The following is a 20,269-nucleotide window of genomic DNA, read 5'->3' on the forward strand; positions in this document are numbered from 1 at the left end:
GAAATCAGGCGTCCACCTGGAGAATGAGGACAAAAGAATTGAAGAAATCAGGCGTCCACCTGGAGAATGAGGACAAAGAAAAGAAGAAGTCAGGCGTCCACCTGGAGAATGAGGATAAGGAAAAGAAGAAGTCAGGCGTCCACCTGGAGAATGAGGCCGAAGAAAAAGAAAGAAGTCAGGCGTCCACCTGGAGAATGAGGATGAGAAAAGAAGAAGTCAGGCGTCCACCTGGAGAATGAGGATGAGAAAAAGAAAGAAGTCAGGCGTCCACCTGGAGAATGAGGATGAGAAAAAGAAATAAGTCAGGCGTCCACCTGGAGAATGAGGATGAGAAAAAGAAGAAGTCAGGCGTCCACCTGGAGAATGAGGATAAAGAAATTGAAGAAATCAGGCGTCCACCTGGAGAATAAGGATGAAAATTGAAAGAAGTCAGGCGTTCACCTGGAGAATAAGGATGAAAATTGAAAGAAATCAGGCGTCCACCTGGAGAATAAGGATGAAGAAAGAAAAGAAGCAGTCAAGGCACCCATCTGAAGAACGAGGGAATAAAATCGAAATGTTGAAATCAAAAGCCCGCTCATATGAAAAAGGAGTCCACTTAGAATCAATAAAACAGAGGAGTCCAACAGAATCCCCAGCAAGAAACAACAAGAGTTCCAAAAAGGAATACAGAATAAGCCAAAATGCCCGAGAGTCACCAAGATATCAAGACAACAAGAAACACAAGGGCATGATCTAGATAAGATTTTTTACAATTCCTGTACCATAATCTAGTTTAAATTTTTGTATTTCCTTTAAAGTAAGGTGTAATAAGGAGGTCAGCAAGCAGTAAAAGCAGCACGAAGCAGCAGTAACATCACAGTCCCGCGGTAGTCCCAGCTACCCAAATTACCGAACTACATTGACATGATTCCTTTATAGCCAAGGATATGTAGGAAACCTTTGAAGCAGAGGTTCGGTCAAATCTTTCTAAAAATGCTTCCCACGGAGTATTCGAACGGGCAAAAATCGCTCGTGTCCGCTCACTTTATCTTTGTACGAAAACTCTTCGAGTTTCCGCACAAAGAGGGGCAGCTGTGAGCACGTGATTTTTGCCTTACGAAAAACTACTCCAAAATAAATCAAAATAAATTTCTTTTACTGTGTAATTTCTGAATTTACGTGATGTTAAAAATTTGTTTATGTCTGTAAAATGTTTGTTTTGTCATAATTAAACAAAAATAAAATAAAATACATATTTGCATGAATATAGGATTTAATTATGCATTTAAGAGATAATTTAAAATAAATTCACAAAAATATGCATTGGTTTATTTTAAATGTTTCACTGTGTGATTGATGTTTTTGTCTATGTGTTAAATAATTGTTATAGAGTAATTAATATATTTTTGTAAAGGTAAAATTGTTTTATAATTACAATTAGAAATTTAAATTAGAAAAATGAAAAAAAATAAAATAAAAATACATATACATAAAAATCGGACCTGGATTTAAATCCAGGCCCAACCAAATTAATTCCCTTCACAGCCCAATCCCAACAGCCCCATGTCCGGTCCAATTCAAGCAGAATCAAACGACGTCGTTTGATCACCCCTTATCAAGGGCCGTTCGATCAAATCCAACCAACGGCCAAGATTTCACCACCCTAACCCAAGACCCTTACCCGGTCCATTAACCCGATTCAGTCCGACCCCAACTTCAAACCGAACGATGTCGTTTGGATTAATGAAATAATCCTGGCCCTTCATCTTGCTTGATCGGACGGACGATATCAATCCACCCCACCCCTATATAAATCCCAAACCTTTACCCCGGCCCCTAACTAAACACCCCCCCCATCCTCTCCTGTTCATCATCTTCCCAAACCCCCACTCCTAACCCTAGCCGCCCTAGGATTCCTTCGCCTGAAACCCGGCGGCATCAACGCCGCCGGTCACCAACTTAACACCCTAGGACCTCCTGAACCTCCCCTACACGAATCCAACCTTAGTTTCCTTCGAATCAGGCCCCAACTCTTCGAATCTTAAATCGAAGGTTGGCCTGAAAACCTGATCTAAACCAAACCGCACATAGTTAACACCATAGCTTCCCCTAGTCATCCTGAGTATGGATCTGTTGGTTGTTTGGTTCGAATCAGTTCGGAACTGCTCGAATCTTCTTTTGAAGATTCGGACCAAACAAGGACGAACTCAGATCCGTTTCAAACTAACACCAAATGACCCCTAGGCTACCCTCACCATTGTGTCATGTTTGGTTATTCTCGAATCTGACCAGAAATGGTTAAATCCCAAATCGAGTTTTTTAAGAACCCTAAAAGTACAAAACTTCCGGATTCTGTGCATATTAAATGAAGATTGAGGTTTAATCGACCTTAGCCGAAGTATTTTCAATGGAAAATACTTCGACTAAGGTCAGTTTGATTTCAAACATAAATCCGAAATCCAAGTTGAGTTCGAGTCGGAATAAAATTGAAGATTCAAAGGTATTTTTTCTATTTATATTGTGTATTATATATGTATTTTTGTGTTTGTTTTAGTCTGTATAATTTTTCAACCTGTTATTATCATACTGTCTCCTACTCATCTACCTAATTTTAAATGTGAATTGTTTCTGATTGATTGTGCTTAGTTACAATGTGTGTAATCGACTCGATTTAGTTCGTCGATTAGTTATATTATGAATTTTCATTCATAATAATACTGATTGAAACAACCTGTTTTCTATCATATGTACTGTTTGTTGACAGATATTGTAGATAATCATCAGTTAAATCATCCTGGTTTATATGAATCTGTCAATAAGTGTTGTATATATGTTGTCTGAACATTAAAGTGTCAAGGGCATTGTCAGTATTGGCAATGATCCTGTATGTGTCTGATTTTGGTTCAATGTTAAATCCAGTCTGAATTGTTATGATAACTTCAGTAATGTTGTTATGATGATAGTTCTGAATTCAGTATAATATTGCTGTAATGTCCAGTTTGAATTCAAGTTTGCAAAAGTTGGTCAAATGCAATTGTGTTAGGAGGTTAATAGGATTGGTTTTAGCTGTAAATCAGGGAGATAACTAAGTTTGTACAGATTTTAGAATCTGTTTTGCTATAGGTTCTGATTTTTCAGTAATAACATCAAGATTTCAGGGGCACTTCTGGGAATGAAACAGTAAAAAACAGGGTGTTAGTGCTAGTATATTATAATGTAATGTTAGTGGCTATTAGTTAATGATACTAATGGGGAACAAGGGATAATGGGCTGCTGAAAATCAGGGAAAAGGTTTTACATAATGGGATTTTCTATTTTTAAAAAAGAAGAAGGGGGTCCAAGAAGCACTTAAATTTCCTAGGACCAGCCCTGTATAAATACAGGAGCTGGACAGACAGTTAAGGAGGACAGAATTTAGGAGAGTCTTTGAGGAATTTTCAGAAAAACTGGAAGAAAGTTTAAGAGTTCCTTTTTGAAGAAATTTTAGGAAAATTGAGAGGGAGTTTCAGACAGAAGGAGAGTTTTAATCATTTTTGAGAGGGAGGGAAATCAGTTTTCAGAAGAAGTTTAGTTTGAGAGAATTTAGGAGAGGAAGAAGAAACAGAAAAGGAACAAAAAGAACAGTCATACACACACACAGATATACAGCAGCAGAAAACAGAAAAATCAAAAAAAAAATGGAAATTTGAAACTGAAAAGATATTGAAATCTGAAATATTGTTTCTTTTGTTGAATCTGTTCAACCTTACTTGGTTCCACTGTTCAGTTAAAATCCGAAGTGTTTCTTAAAAGTACTTTACTGTGCATCTGGGCTCTTCGAATCCTATTCTTGTTCAGATTTTACTGTGTTATCAGTATATTCTACTGAATTTGTTACTGCTGCAACTGCTGAAACTTACTTCTTCTACCTTCATTTTCAGGTATATATATATCCTTTTAAATTCTATGTTGGAAAGAGATTCAATATGGTGGATAAATGGAGATTGAATTGAAATTCTGTTTTTATTGGTCCAAGTTCATCAATTTAAATTTCGTTTTTATTTTATGTTAGTTAATTAGTAGTGAATTCGATTTGATAGCTATGAGCTAATTATCTTACTTTGAAACTACTTTAAAGATTTGTAATAACATTAGCTCATTATCTCATTAGTTTAATCATATTAAATTGTCGAAGTAGGGAATATGGTATGAATGTTGGTCATTATTTAAATTTTGTTGTTGGTTAAGTAAGAAGTGATGTTAGAAGGGCCAAGATAACTATAGTAGTGATATTTTTTGTTACATAAGGTTAAGATGATGATGTCGATAAGATAATAGATGTGTGTATAAACTTTGGTGAAAGGTGACATGGTATAGCTTGTTACGATGTTTAAAATATTATGAAGGTTTACAACATATAACTAAGTTGCATATAAGGTAATTTTATTGAATTGGCTTGTATAATAATTCCTTTCTTATAAACTCGAATGCCTATCTACCTTCTTAAAATAAATTAACCAAGTAATTAGGCCTATTAGATTAAAAGCAAGCATATAAGAATGAAAAAAGATGTATAAGCATAAATTGCCACACTTCATATCAATGATAATTAGAAGTAGAATTTGCATTAAATAAATAATGAAAATTCTCGGAAAATATTTCCTTCCTTTATGAATCATTTATTTTCAGTTTCATATGCAATTTATTCTTTGGCATATATATATATATGTCATATATGTTTAAAAATAGTACTAATCATGTTTTTATTCTGTTCTTTGAACTTGAATAGTCTTGGATAAACATGTTATATGTGGAAATTCCATAATATCATTACAAATATGTCGCGCGATTAGGGATACGTTCGCGTACCCTGATTATATTTTTAAAAAGTAAAAATTTGGATTATGCGTACGCGCAATTTCGAACGAATATTTAATAAAAGGATTTTTCCCAAAGGCGTTAAATCAATTTCATAAAAAAACCGAGATGTACGGTTCACTATTCAGAAAAACAAATATTCTTGATTCGACACAATTTCGAAAAATGATTGCTCAATAAATATATTATCCGAAGTTATTGTGTACACGTACGCGTGACGCAATTCCGCATTTTTTAAATTTATAACACGAATATACGTACGCGTAATTCGATTCAAAGAAGGGTTCTTAACCACAATAAGTAAAAGCGGTAGAAAAATCATGTAAATAAAAGTATTTAATAAAAATCAAGATAATTAAGCCAATAATAAAAACAGTTAAGCGACCGTGCTAGAACCACGGAATTCGGAAATGCCTAACACCTTCTTCCGAATTAACAGAATTCCTTACTCAGGATTTCTGGTTCGCAGAATAATAAACAGAGTCATATTCTCCTCGATTCAGGGATTATAATTGGTGACTTGGGACGCCTTAAAATTCCCAGGTGGCGACTCTAAAACAAATAAACAAATCCCGTTTCGACTGTCCTTCAATTGGAGAAAACTCCCCACGCGCCCCGCGGGCGCGGCAGAAAAAGGAGGTGCGACAACAGGCACCTTATTGCTAGGCACCATATTGCTGTTTTTGCCATGGTGGCTAGATTCAACATCGACATTCAATGAGCAGACTGAGAGTTTAGCATTTTTAAGCTGAACTGAAATTAAAATCTTAAAGAACAAGTATAAAATAGAGCGTGTTATGGAAATTTGTATCAAACCACCACTATTATTCTTATCCCCATGGTGGGCGCCAAACAGTTTACCTTTAAAATGGATAACAATTAAATTTATAACGGATTTTAAAGATATGTAGATTGATTTAACACAAATGGTCAAGAATGTTAAATAAGAGAACTAAAAAGGAAATAAATAACCAAACCAGTTGTGACGTTGGATCTAGGCTCGAATCTAAGCTTAACAGTTGTTCTACCCTCGGTTCAGAGTCAAATGTATATGAAGAGTTATGATCAAAATAAGAACCTTTCTATAACTAGAAAGCAGAGAAATTAGTTTGTATTGTCTTGATATGCGTGTTACCGTTCTTGTATTAAATAAAATTCATCCCCTTTATATAGTAGGAGAGTTTCACCCTTAGTACAATTCTAAGAAAGGTAAAAATCTTCTTTTTTGTTGATCACTGATCCGCTGCCGATACGGGCCGAGATCTGCGCCGTAATATAAGTTTGGGTGCGGACGCCACGGCCTTCTGTTAGTCGTGTGCAACTATTTGTAGAGCTTTCCGAGGTCATGGGGCTCGTACCAGATTCAGGGTTGTTGTCTTATAGGGCCCGGTGACGAGCACTCTGTTCGAGCCTTAGTATGAGAAGTTTCCCACTTCGACTCCGATCCCATATAGTCATGTCTAGGCTTTATTTGCCTCACTGAATCAGGGTGCTCAATAGCCCTGATTTTACCTGTATACAGCTTTAATGTGAAAGAAGAAGTAGGGGTGGGCATATTTCGGTCGGAACCGAAAAAACCGACCGAACTGAATTTTTTTTTATTTCGGTTTCGGTTATTCGGTTTGTTCGGTCGGTTTCGGTTTAAAATTTTAAAATTTCAGTTTTTCGGTTCGGTTTTCGGTTATTAAGTTTTTTAATTCGGTTAACCGAAAAACCGAATTATTAGTATATATGTTATTTAAGTTATATATAGGCTAAGCCCATAGGTAATAAATTAATACTATTAGGTCTAATCTATCAAAGAATCAACCCAATTAAGTAAGTCTATCAACTTTCTAATCTTAAAGACTTTCCCTCTATTAAAACTTCCATAGCATATGTGATAGATACCGGGAGAATTTCACACAGAGTTGTAATTTACACTATGTTTGAATTTTATAATCCATAATAGTGTGCAAAGTTTAATCTATTTTTTTCTATAAACACAATATTTCCAACAATTTCGAAGTTTTGAGAAAAATCAACAAATTCACCGGTCGTATTATTACATAGAAGGAGTCCGATATGATAATATTCAAACCGAATACCGAACCGAAATAACCGAACTGAAATTAGAAAAACCGAACTGAACCGAACTTATTTTAGTTCGGTTTCAGTTACTACTTTTACAAAACCGAAAACCGATTAACCGAACCGAATTTCTTCAAACCAAACCGAACCGACCGAATGCCCACCCCTAAGAAGAAGAGCATTTTAGCTCTCTTTTTTTAACGTGCATGCGATCAAAATAGGTGAGATTCACCTTTTGTTCCATGTCAGCTATTGTGCCTAATAGACTCGATTCAAATAGAGATTGAGTGTTTAATATGTCATGAGCTGAGTTTAAGTGTCTAGGTGAAAAAGGGACAAGTTTAAGGGTCTGTCTATGTAATCAGCATAAAATTATTTAAAATTATATTTTTAGTTTGTTTGGAAGAGGTTAATATAACGCAAACTCGCAAGTGATACCGAGAATCTCACACAGGGGAAGACAGAGGCAGAGGGAGAGTATCAGTTATATGTTTGGACAAATCCAGTAACTTTTTTAGACTCTGATTTGTATTAGATAATCCACTAAATATATATAGATATTTAATTGTGATTCTAATAACTATGACTAGCTATGGGTTCAATATCAAGTTTAGAACCCATAAACATTAAATTCTGTCTCTGTCTCCGGGAAGATACATGGGTACTAATGTGCAGGGACAGACCCACCTTGAACTAAACTAAGGGGTATCACGTGACACCGCTTCGTCGGACAATTTTAATATACACACACACACATATATATATACCCACCTATAAGGTTACAAGAAGGAGGAAGTAAGGGTAAAATACTAATTATAACAGCTCATGACCCACAAATGTGGAACTCGGTAAGACCTATGGAAAGAAATAGTAGTGGCGGACTTTATAAAAACTTATAATGACACAGACGCAGAAATAATGTATAAATATATGGAGACTTTCTTAGGAGAATCAACAAATGTGAACTTTATTGTGCATATACTTATACATAGAAAGAAAATGACAACCCTTAACGTCAAGAGTCGCTTGGAGCGTTAGTTCGGCGCATGATTTTGTTGGCCGAGGTTGCAGGTTCGAACTTCACACTAAACATGTTTTTGGCAAATATGACATTTGTGGCTAAAAATTGTCGTTATGTAGCATCGAACCCACAACTTGTTTCTTAAAACAATATTTGACCAATGGGTCAAGGCTATCTATTACCTAAAGATGTGATACTAATAATTTTGTTTTCCTTTTATAATATCGATACCGTTTACGGAAAATTCTGTATACGGCCTGCTAATGTGTTAAGGTCACCAAAAAAATAAAGTTGTTAAAGATTATTCTTATTTTGATGATTGTGGATACCTTTGGAGTTTTATTGTTCAAATTTCAAAATCACACTTTTTTTTGTATAACTATCATTTTTTGCAAAGACCAATTCTTATATTTCAATTATTGTTTCTATTTCTCTCTTCTTTCTTTTTTCCCCTTTTCTTGCCTAAAGTTTGGCTACCTAACTTTACATTATTCCATACGTAGCAATTGGGTTTATTCATTGGATTTGGGCAAGTTCATAACGATTTTTTATTTGGAGTAGATAATTAGTGAAATTATCTATGTTCTTACACATCCAAAAAAAATTAATTGGGTTCAACAATGAATTTCAGTGAGATATTAAAATTAATAATTCAGTTATATATAAGGTGGGAAAACTAAATGTCTTTTTCTTTTACGTAATTTTATTTTCAAAAGAAAAATGGAATGTATAATATCATCAAGGGCGAAGCTAGCATGTGAGTTATGTATTTAGCAAAATCAATAACGTTCGTTCAAGTTCTATAATTGTCTTAAGAAATTTATTAAATATATATAAATTATAAATTTAAAACACAATAACTTAAAAGAATTAAAATTGTAAACTCATAATCTTTAAATTCAGACTCCACCTCAGAATATCACGCTTAAGTCTTATGTCGGACCATATGTAGACATTAAATTGATTAGCTCAACCATGTGATAGGTAGTACAAAAAGTTTAATTTCAGTATAATAATAGAAAACTTCACGTTGACATACATGTAATAATCATTGTAATTAGAAAAAAATGAAGTACCAAAAGGCAAAAATCAACTACTGTGAGTTTGATTTGATATATATGTCTAGCAAATTGACATAATTAATTTTGGGTATCTAAGAACTAGGGGGCCCAACGAATTTTGTGACATAAACTTTATAAGGGGCCTTATATTTTTTAGAAAACAATTATTATTTTTATTTAAAATCTATTTTCTTAGTTTTTTTTATATGCAAAGCTATTAATGATTTTCTTATAATCAATTTCTCCTAATAAGTCTTTCTCAATTTACAATATAGTCAATCCATTTAACCCCTCATGAGATATTATTGGTCTTAGACAAGATTTTATCAATTTTACTTTTGGAAAAACTTCTTTCCCTGGAACAATGGTAAAAAAACTTCATTTAACCCCTGATGAGATATTATTGGTCTTAGACAAGATTTTATCAATTTTACTTTTAAATCCCTGAAACAATGGTAACATGAGTTATTAATATTATTCTATAAGAAATATAGGCATTTGAAAAAGAATCAAATCTTCATAGTTGATAGAGTATATCAATTAAATTGTTATCTTTTATATTTTTCTTTAACACTTTTAATTCAGAAAATAAATATAAACAATCAATATCGGATTGATTATTATGGTTTAAGAAACATTCAATATTACGACAATTTTTTTTTTAAATTTCCATCATCTAGTGATCTCAGTTTTTTACCGCTAAATAGAAAATCAAAATTATTTTCATATGCTTCGAATTGTTCAAATTTATTTTGAAGTGAAAAAATAGTTTTGTTTACTATGTATAAAAAGTAATCCACTCTTAAAAGACTCTTTGAGAGATGTTGAGATTTAATTTTCAACATTCTCATCAATTATTTTTTTCCTATATATCACACGTTTCTTACGAAATTCGGGCTTGATCATTTCAAATATAATTTCTTTAGTAGAAATCATAACAATTGCAAATCCTTCTTCTATATATTTGTTAAAGAAAGAAATCAAATTTTTTTCAATTTCTTAAACTTCTATATAGCCTATTAAGTGTATCAAAAATGGGCCCCAAACACCTGTTTTTGGGAAGGTTCACCCCTGCCAGGCACATGCTCATGTAATACTTTTATTACCGTATCTTTCAATATTTATAACAATCGTAAGTGACAAATGTGTTCGCACACATTTTGTGTTATCCTTATATTATAAATATATACATATTTTCGTTTTAATAGTCACTAAACGTAGCAAATATTACCTACTGGTTATTGAGTACTTTCCATCTATTTCGTGTTTTATTTATATTGCTGTTATTTTATTATGATTCTATTGATAGTATTAATATATCGTCTCTTGTTACCTTCTCGGGGTCTCCTGAAAACAACTTCTCTATCCCTCAGAATAGAGTTAAGGTCTGCTCCCTAAACTCCACTAATGACATTACACTGGACCGTTGTTGTTGTACTAAACGTAGCAAATACTATTATGATTTGAGTTAAACAACTACCCACCCCTAACATTATAAAATGCCAAACATGTCCTTAGCTACCCCACCAACACCTTTGCTTAAAAGTTGAAATCGCACACGGCTCTTTTCTACGTAGTGGTCCACCTTTCTCAAAATGACAACCTATCTTATCATAAACGACAACTTCATCTTTTTCTAACATTAATTAATTCCAACTTATTTGGCTAAGACCAGTCCACTTGTCATCCGCTCATTCGTCACATCTCAGATTTCCTCTGTCCCTTTTTAGATAACTTCGTCTGAATAAAGCAACTAAACAGTCACAAAGCTAAAACGAGTTTCCATTATTGCAATTTCAGTGAGAGAAAGTTTTTTAGAGAGAGAAAAAGTATCAAGCAACTAACCAACAACAATGGTGGCGGAGAGCTGGAGTGCGACGGCGAAGCGGTGCGACTCGTGCAAAGCGACGGCGGCGACGGTGTTCTGCAAGGCAGACATGGCGTTCCTGTGCTTATCCTGCGACTCCAAAATTCACGCGGCGAATAAGCTCGCGTCGAGGCACGCGCGCGTGTGGGTATGCGAAGTGTGTGAGCACGCGCCGGCGAGCGTCACGTGCAAGGCGGACGCCGCTGCACTCTGCGTCACTTGCGACCAGGATATTCACTCGGCGAACCCTCTAGCTCGGCGCCACGAGCGGTTCCCTATAGTGCCCTTCTACGACTCTGCCTCCGCCAAGTCTCGTGGTGCAGACGAAATTAATCCTCCGCATCCCGAGACCGAGGAAGAAGTGGAGGCGGAGTCGTGGCTACTACAAACGCCGAACAATAATGCGCAAGGAATTGAGTATAAATCGACCGAGTATTTATTTAGCGATGTGGATCCGTATGCGGAAATGGATATGATAACGGATCAGAAATCGTGTACTGATATTCAACTTCATGTTCAGGAATATAAGGATGATTGTGTTGTGCCTCATGTACAGAACAAAAACGAGATCCATTTGCAAGGTCCAGTTGTTAATGGATACCCGACTTATGAAATGGACTTATCTGGATCTAAACCTTTCATGTACAACTTCAGTTCTCAATCCATTAGCCAAAGTGTATGTCTTTCTTCTCCTTTTCACCTTAATTCTATACAGTACTGTACTCTAGATATTTTACCCAATTAAATTACATAAAATACCATCACATACTATTTATGAAAAATATTAATTGGAAACTTGGGTAAAAATGATTTCAAAACTAATACTCAAAGGAAAGTAACACACAACATAATACTGTAGAGTCCTGAAAAAATGGCGGATAGCTTTAATGAAATGACTAAATACTAATGGTTTAGTGTAACATTCATTTGTGACAGCTAAGTACTTAATCAAGACTAAAAGCTAGTAGTGAGACTTTAACTCTACCGCCCTATTTAGTAAGAATCTATGTTTGGTGTGATCAGTATATTTGGCTTTATTAAAGAAAAGAAGAGGTGAAATCTTAACTACAAAACTACTATATAATGCACTCTACGAGTGAATTAGTTTGTCGCAATTCTGCAAGGCTTGCCGGAGGATTTGACGTTTATGGGTTCAAAATGACACTAAATGCACTGACTATTTAAGTTATTGGTTTGGAAATTAACATTTGTATATATTCAGTAGATTTATTAACACATATATAAGGTCCAAGCTAAAAGTTACTAGCTAGGTTTTGCCGAATCGGTAGCTTATATGCTACCTCCGCCCCTGCTTGTATCTTAGTCCAACTCCTCTTTTTGTTTGTCACCGATTGACAGGACTAATACTCTTAGATGGTACCAATCACTAAACTAACCGAAGTAGCAAAAATCATAAGAGAAGCAAAATTCACAGAAAGTTAAGAAAATGTTTGTAGTTAAATTTTATACATGGTCCTTTCTTTAATATTATTGTCACTGTCAGTGTATGAAAGTTAAACGAACTTCTTGTTTCTCACATAAATGTCATGGCAATCTTAACAGGTCTCTTCATCATCTATGGAAGTAGGAGTTGTGCCTGACCATAACACAATGGCAGATGTATCAAACACATTTGTGAGAAACTCCTCCACTGGTGGCCTACCAAATCCACTTTCAAACTTAGACAGAGAAGCAAGAGTCTTAAGGTACAGAGAGAAAAGGAAGAACAGAAAGTTCGAGAAGACGATACGATATGCTTCTAGAAAGGCGTATGCTGAAACTCGACCCAGAATCAAAGGAAGATTTGCCAAACGTACAGAGAACGAAGTAGACTCCCTCATCGCCTCGTCCGACGCTTCATACGGCGTCGTTCCGTCGTTTTAATAATTATGTAGCAATACTAGTTTTAACTGAAAAGAAAATGAAAAAAAAATATTGTGCTTTTCATGTTGTTTTGGCTAAGGAGGATCGTAATTATGTGTACATATTAATTTTGTTGTGATTTTATGTCTGAATGGTAGAATTTCCCTTTCTATCTTTTTTGTGTTTTGTAATGTAATGAGCTTTTCTTTTTTGGAAGAAAATTTAGCTCCACGGAATTACTAATCATGGTATGAAAAACCTTTTATTTTACTTTAATCTTTTGCTTATGTTTGCAGATGGAAGATTTTGTAAATTAATCAGCAATAAGTTAGTTGATTTACCATGTTAGACTAATCTATTACTGATGATGATTAATTTTGTCGAACTAAATCGTTTTCAAATGATGTAAAAATTAGTATTTTAAATTTTGTGGATCAAATGGAAACTCGCATCTGGTGTTTTGTGTGATAAGAATGTACCACCAAGACTTAAGGGGCAAGTTCTATAGAGTGGTAGTTCGATCGACTATGTTGTATGGTGCTGACTGTTGGTCAGTCAAGAAATTCCATGTCCAAAAGATCAGAGTAGTCGAAATGATGATGTTGAGGTGGATGTGTGGGCATACCAGGAAAGATAAGATTAGGAATGAAGTTATTAGGGACAAGCTGAGAGTGGCCCCTGTGGAAGATAATTTGCGAGAATCGAGGCTGAGATGGTTCGTGCACGTGATGAGGAGAGATATTGATGCCCGGTTAAGAGGTGTGAGAGATTGACCATGGCGGGTCTGAGGAAGGGCAGAGGTAGGCCAAAAAAGAATTGGGTAGAGGTGATTAGGCATGATATGTCATTGCTTCAGCTTACCGAGGACATGACCCTCGATAGGTAGGTGTGGATGTCGAAAATTAAGATTATAGGTTGATAGGTGGTCGAGAGTTAATCGTACCCGTAGTATTAGTATTATTCTTATATTTTTGTATTCCTTGACCTTTGTTATTCCATATTGTGTCATTCTTACCAGTATTGTTAGTAGTATTCTTCTATTTCTCATTTTTAGATCTTTGGTACACATAGTATCTTTGTTTTTCCTGTGTTGCTACTGTTGGTCGCTTCTTGTTTAGTGTTTCTTTAGCCGAGAGTCTATCGTAAACAACTTCTCTACCTTCATAAAGATAGGAATAATGTCTATCTCTACAATATATTCCCCAGACTCTACTTGTGAGAATGCAATAAATTTGTTGTTATTGTTGTAAATTTTGTGATTATTGACGCAAAAAATAAATATACAAAATAAAATCAGCACAATCAATGCCAATGTCTGCAGTTTGAATACTCTCTGCATTCAATGCTGGGAAAACGGTAAGGCACCTAAATTTAGAATGTACCAGAAGAGTAGCCTTAGGGAAATTAATGTATCGATCAAATATGAAGGAAAATAGCGGAGAGTTGATTTTGTAATCCATTATATATGATATTTTAGTTATATGATATTTTTTGTGAGATCGGTAAAAAAATAACACATGAGATATGTAAATTAACACAAGATCTTTATATGTGTATTTTTTTCTATTCAAATTGTAAGTATACACAAAAGATTATTCTCTCAGAAAAGACAGTAGATTTAGGCCGTTTGGATTTAAAAAAAATTACTTACCATAGATCTCCTCCTCTTTTGTTCTCTTCACATTCTAATTCTCAAATGGTGAAAATGTTTCAGATGCTAAAATAACATTTTATGACTTTTAATGGTGTTTTTACATTTTCCTTAGACACAATAATTAGGAAAATACTACTTTTCTTTTACTTAATTGTTTTTCATTTCTCTTTTATTTGTTGTGGACAGAAAATTCACTTTAGTCAACATCATGATGATGTTAGAAGTCGCACCCTCACACGGTTTACCTACTGAATTAGTCCATATCAACAAACTACACACTAAAAAGAAGAAAACAAAGTGAGAGGAAAATAAAGTATAATAATCAAAACATGGGTCCAACTTTAATATCAAAATCTGAAAGCTTATTGGTGGAATAGATTTTCTCATATATTAAACCTACCAAGTAGAGTGAGAACTACTATAAGATGGTGTATATTTTATTCTTGTTGGTAGATAAGTTCTAAATTCTAATTGTTTAAGTGAGCTTTTCCATAAGAATTGTGAAATTTCGAAAAAACGTGAAACAAAATTTGAAGTGAAAATTATATTTGAAAATTATTTTCAAGTGGTGTGGCTTCAGATTACCGAGGATATGGCCCTAGACAGAAAATTATGGAGGTCAAGTATTAAAGTTGTATGATAGGGGGTAGTTGTGCATATCTCTACGGTGCTCCAGTGTCTGGCTAGCCTGTTAGAATTTACTCTTAGACTTCTAGTGGTTAATGTTGAGTTCACACCACTCTTTCGTCTCTCTTAGTGTCGGGATTTATCTACTAGTTATTGTTTTGCTTTTCATCTATTTTCCGGTTCTTGTGATGCAATTGTGTTTTCTATGGTTTTTATTGATGGTACTGATCTATTATCTCTTTTCGTCGTCTTTTCGTCTTCTTGAGCCGAGGGTCTATTCGGAATAGCCTCTTTACCCCCTCGGAGTAGGGGTAAGGTCTGCGTACACACTACCTTTCCTAGACCTCACTCGTAGGATTTCACTAGGTCGTTCTTCTCGTTGTTGTTGTTGAGTTGTGTTCGTAGCCTTTGATCTGTGAGTCTGATTACTGATATCACAACGAATAGAAAATTTTATAAGATTACAAGTCAACCGTGCAATTTCGTGTAACCAAATTATATAACCAGATTGTACCCTCATTTTTCAATTTAACCATATGATAACTAAAATTCAATGTCCTAACAAACTCAATTGTATGTATCCTCGCTATTCAAATTGTACCCTCATTTTGCCCATGTAATGTGGGTAAGCAGATGAAGTAGATGAAAGATCAAAAAGCATTGAAAGGGAAAAACATTGTGAGTTTAGTTAAGTTGTATACATTGAACATGTAATAATAAATTATTTACACAAAGAAGTATCTTATTAGGTAATTACAGGTAAATATCATGATAAACTGTAATGACTCGTCTGGTCATTTTGAGAATTTAAGCTTCGTTTAGCGGCGTAAGGTCTGGAGCAACTTCGTATTATGTGTATCGACTTGCGTGCATGGTTGAATTCAGTTACCGGGGGATTCAGAGTCGAATTGAAAGAAGGATTCTTGTTTTGGAAACTTAAACGGTGCGAATTTGATCGGAATTGGACTTTTGAGTAAACGGCCCCGAAATGGGTTGTGGGTGATCTCAACAGCTTCGTATGGTGATTTTGGACGTAGGCGTGTATTCGGATTCGGATTTGGAGGTCCATAGAATAATTTGAGGCGTTTCGGTGAAAGTTGGAAAAAGTTGAAGTTTGGAAAATGGAGAAGTTTGACCCATGGTTGACTTTTGTGATATCGGGGTCGGAATGCAATTCCGAGAGTTGGAGCAGCTCCGTTATGTCATTTTGGACTTGTCTGCAAAATTTGGCGTCATTCCGATTGATTTGATAGGTTTCGGCGCGTGTTTTGGAAGTTTGAAGGTTTGAAAGTTCCTAAGTTCAATTCATGGTGTGATTCGTCGTTTCAGCGTTGTTTGATATGATTTGAGACCTCGAGCGAGTCCGTGTTAGGTTATATGACTTGTTTGTGTGTTTAGACGGGGTCCTGGGGGCCTCGGGTGTGTTCCGGGTGGGCTACGAGTCATTTTTCCTTGTTTTTGAACTGTTGTTTTCTGGTGTCTGATATCCTCTTTCGCGTCCACGAAGCCCCTTCCGCGTTCGCGAAGTGTCTCTGTTGGTCACCTCAATTTTCCTTCTTCGCATTTGCGAAGCTCTGTCTCTTCCTTCATCGCGTTCGCGTAGTTATGTCATCCCACCCTTCGTGTTCGCGTATTATTTCACGCGTTCGCGAAGAGCAGTCTTTGGGCCATCAGACTTTCCTTCTTCGCGTTCGCGGACGTATTGTTGCGTTCGCGGACGCATTGTCGCGTTCGCGATGAGCAACCTGGGCAGGCTTCATTTTTTTTCTCCCTCCACGTTCGCGATGAACAAATATCTGGGCGGGCAGAATATATTCCAAAATCGAGGGTTACACCATTTTCATCATGACTTGACTTGTGGAGCTCGGTTTTGAGCGATTCTTTGAGGGGTTTTCACACAAATCGATTGGATAAGTTTTCTTCACCTAGAATCAAACATATTCCATGATTTTATCCATTTTTTATCATTTAAATTGTGTTTTGGGTTGGGGAAAGAGTTGGTTTTTGAAGAAAATTTCTAAAATGAAAAATCGTGATTTGAGGGACCAAATAGTATCGGAATTTGATAAATTTTATATGGTTGAACTCGTATCGGAATGGGTATTCGGTTTTTGTAAAATTTATTGGGTTCCGAGGTGTGGGTCCTAGGGTCGACGTTTGGACCGATTTTTTGGATTTTGTTAAAGATTGAGACTTTATGATCCGAAATAGTTTCTTATGCGTTTTGTTTGTGCTTTGAAGTTAATTTGGTTAGATTTGAGCCGGAGGTCTTTTCACCTGAGAAGTGCATTTTTGAGTATCGATTTGTCGTCTTTGAAGCAAGTATCTTGCCTAACCTTGTGGGGACTGGGGACTTCCCCTTAAAATTTGAGTCTTCTATGTTGATTGTAGTCCGTGTACGCGAGGTGACAAGTGCGTATTCGGAATTATTTGTGGAAAGTTGGCCTTTTAGAATTCTTAGGCCCTTATATTCACTGAGTATGAAGTTATTCTTGATGTGATTGAGTTTTTCATTTACTAGTTTCACCTCTTCACGCTTTAATTTGAATTAATTGTTTTATGATTCATTCTTATTGCCTATTTGACTCTTACTTTGCTTAATTGAAGATTTTTACCTCTTCTATTGTCATGCTATCTTTCATAACTGCTTGTCTTTATTGGAAATCATTATTATCTCTCCTGTAATTGTTTAGTCTTAATTAAGGTTGTGATTATCTTCCCGCTGCTCATCCTTAATTGAAATTTTTGTATATTCTTCGTAATTTGCCCAACCTTAAAAGAAGTTTAGATATCCTATATTTAGTTGACAATTCCTTATTTGAAATTATTTTATCTGTGTTAGCTTCCTTGTTGTTGAACTACATATTGTGGGATCGTTGGTTCATATTATTTTTTTCCCTTGTTGAGTTGTTCTTATTACGCTTAGTACTCTCTATTGTGGTTATTCCTTGTGAGCTAGTTTTACCGTCTCCTTGTGATCGAAAGTTCTTGAGTTGATTTACTTGTCGTGTTCTTGTATATATTGTAATTGTTGCTATTGTACTTGTTGTGGTGGTGCACGAGGTTTCTGCCGTGCGGTTGTTGTTGTGGGGTTGCACGAGGTTTCTGCCATGCTATTGCTACTATTGATATATTGCACATGCGGCGTGACAAGGAAGGATATGTATATATGCTTAAATGTGGGTTGTGCATATGGCGAGACAAGGTGGGAACATTATGATGCACGTATGGCGAAACAAAGGGGGAAATCACTATATTATTATTGCACACATGGCGAGACAAAGTGGGCTATGTCAGGGATTGATTGTGATGATTTGTGATGGCCTGGGGCATTCTTACTGTTAGATATTGTGTTGTGGTACGCTTACCTGTATGAGTTTTATCTCGTGGAAGTTGTGAGAAACATCTTACGTGTTGTCCGTTCTTTTCCTTATGCTTATTAGCTGGTAGAAACTATGTTAGAGCACTTGCACAAGCATACACGTAGTCGAACACTCCCATTGGATATGAAGTTCTTCTGATATTGCTGAGTACAGATGTACACCCTCGTTTACTTGTCACATATACGAGAGTAGCTCTAGCTAGCAAGTGAGTTGTCAGCGTAACCATGAGGTGTGATGACGGCACAGGATGCCAAGTATTAGGCTTCAGGTATTGGGACCCGCTTGCTGTGAGATATTGTGTTGTGGTACGCTTAAATGTATGAGTTTTATCTCGTGGAAGTTGTGAGAAACATCTTACGTGTTGTCCGTTCTTTTCCTTATGCTTATTAGCTTGTAAAAACTATGTTAGAGCATTTGCACAAGCATACATGTAGTCGAACACTCCCATTGGATATGAAGTTCTTCTGATATTGCTGAGTATAGATGTACACCCTCGTTTACTTGTCACATATGCGAGAGTAGCTCTAGTTAGCAAGTGAGTTGTCAGCGTAACCATGAGATGTGATGAGGGCACAGGATGCCAAGTATTAGGGTTCAGGTATTGGGACCCGTGAGTTGCAATTTGTCCGAGATTCGATATTTCGTGGAGTTTGTTGGCTAAGACCTGATGTGAACACTGTCGTAGGGCCTGGGTTATGGCTTACCTTTACTGTATTTGTGATTTAGGATTTGGGTTTGTGATTTCGCTCGCTCTTCTATGTCATTATTTTGGTATTTCTGTTGTTACTTGTTGTTTTCTTCCCTTATTGTGATTGAAGTATTGTTAGCCATTTCGTGTAGTCTTTATATATACATCATGTTCTGTTGTTCTTATGCTTATATTTGTACAGTTTATTGGATCGGTAGGTGTCTTGACTGTTCCTCGTCACTACTCCATCGAGGTTAGTCTTGATACTTACTGGGCACCGCTGTGGTGTGCTCATGCCACTCTTCTGTACATTTTTATTGTGCAGATCCAAGTATCGATCGTTAGTAGCTGTGCGGATCATTGCTGAGGAGACACAAGGTAAACATGCTGCTGCGTTCGCAGGCTTCGGAGTCACCTCCTTACTTGTATTCAATTGTTTTCATTCTTTTCCAAACAGTTATATTTATAAGTGGTAGCTAACTCTGTAGAACTTATGACTTATACTACCGGGCTTTGGGGATATGTTCATTGTATAAAGGATTCATTCCAGTAGAATTTTAAGATGTTATTCATTATTGTTGTTCTTCTGTAAATATTAGACTTACCTAGTCCTTAAGACTAGGTGCCGTCACGAAACCCAACGAAGGGAAAATTGAGTCGTGAGATAAACATTAGTTGTTGGTAATCTGGTGTGAATGATAACTAACCTACTATCGTCCGTTAGAAGAGTTTTTCCTTTCTTCTACTTACAGTAAGTATCCGAGACTCTCCATATTCGCCTTTCCCTCGAAAATTACTTCACGAAAAAAAAGAAGAGGTTCATTGTAGAGTAACATTTCAAAATTAGGTCAAAAATTATATAATTGTAATGGTTGAGATAAAATATGATCACATGTCAGTTCTGATGTTATACTGTATTTCAATTTGCAACTTTATAATTTAGGAAAGTAAATCATAGTAGTCTGAGTTTCAAGTTAGTAGGCAAGTGGAATGAGTTATACATTTAAATTTCAACTTAGTATGATCTATGACCTTTCTAGTTCGAGTATTCTGGAGTATAATTAGTAGTGTGAAAACTTTCTGTTTCTTTATTCTTGCCTAATTTCTAAGTTCTTGCTTAGTAAAAAGGACAAAAATCCAACAACAACAACATACCCTGTATAATCCCACGAGTGAGATATGGGGACTGTAGTGTG

The 20,269-nt window shown here is 35.7% G+C and overlaps 1 protein-coding gene across 1 annotated transcript; it reads left to right on the forward strand.

Moving 5' to 3' along the window:
• The first annotated feature begins 10,750 nt into the window (after positions 1 to 10,750).
• LOC104226780 (zinc finger protein CONSTANS-LIKE 3-like) lies at positions 10,751 to 12,997 on the forward strand. Its single transcript, XM_009778841.2, has 2 exons — positions 10,751 to 11,534; positions 12,422 to 12,997. The coding sequence occupies exons 1-2, from the start codon at positions 10,845 to 10,847 to the stop codon at positions 12,740 to 12,742; spliced, it is 1,011 nt and encodes a 336-aa protein (XP_009777143.1). The 5' UTR covers positions 10,751 to 10,844; the 3' UTR covers positions 12,743 to 12,997.
• The last annotated feature ends 7,272 nt before the right edge of the window (positions 12,998 to 20,269 follow it).

The sequence above is a fragment of the Nicotiana sylvestris genome, chromosome 12, assembly GCF_000393655.2.
Source record: "Nicotiana sylvestris chromosome 12, ASM39365v2, whole genome shotgun sequence".
In the NCBI taxonomy this organism is placed as follows: Eukaryota; Viridiplantae; Streptophyta; class Magnoliopsida; order Solanales; family Solanaceae; genus Nicotiana; species Nicotiana sylvestris.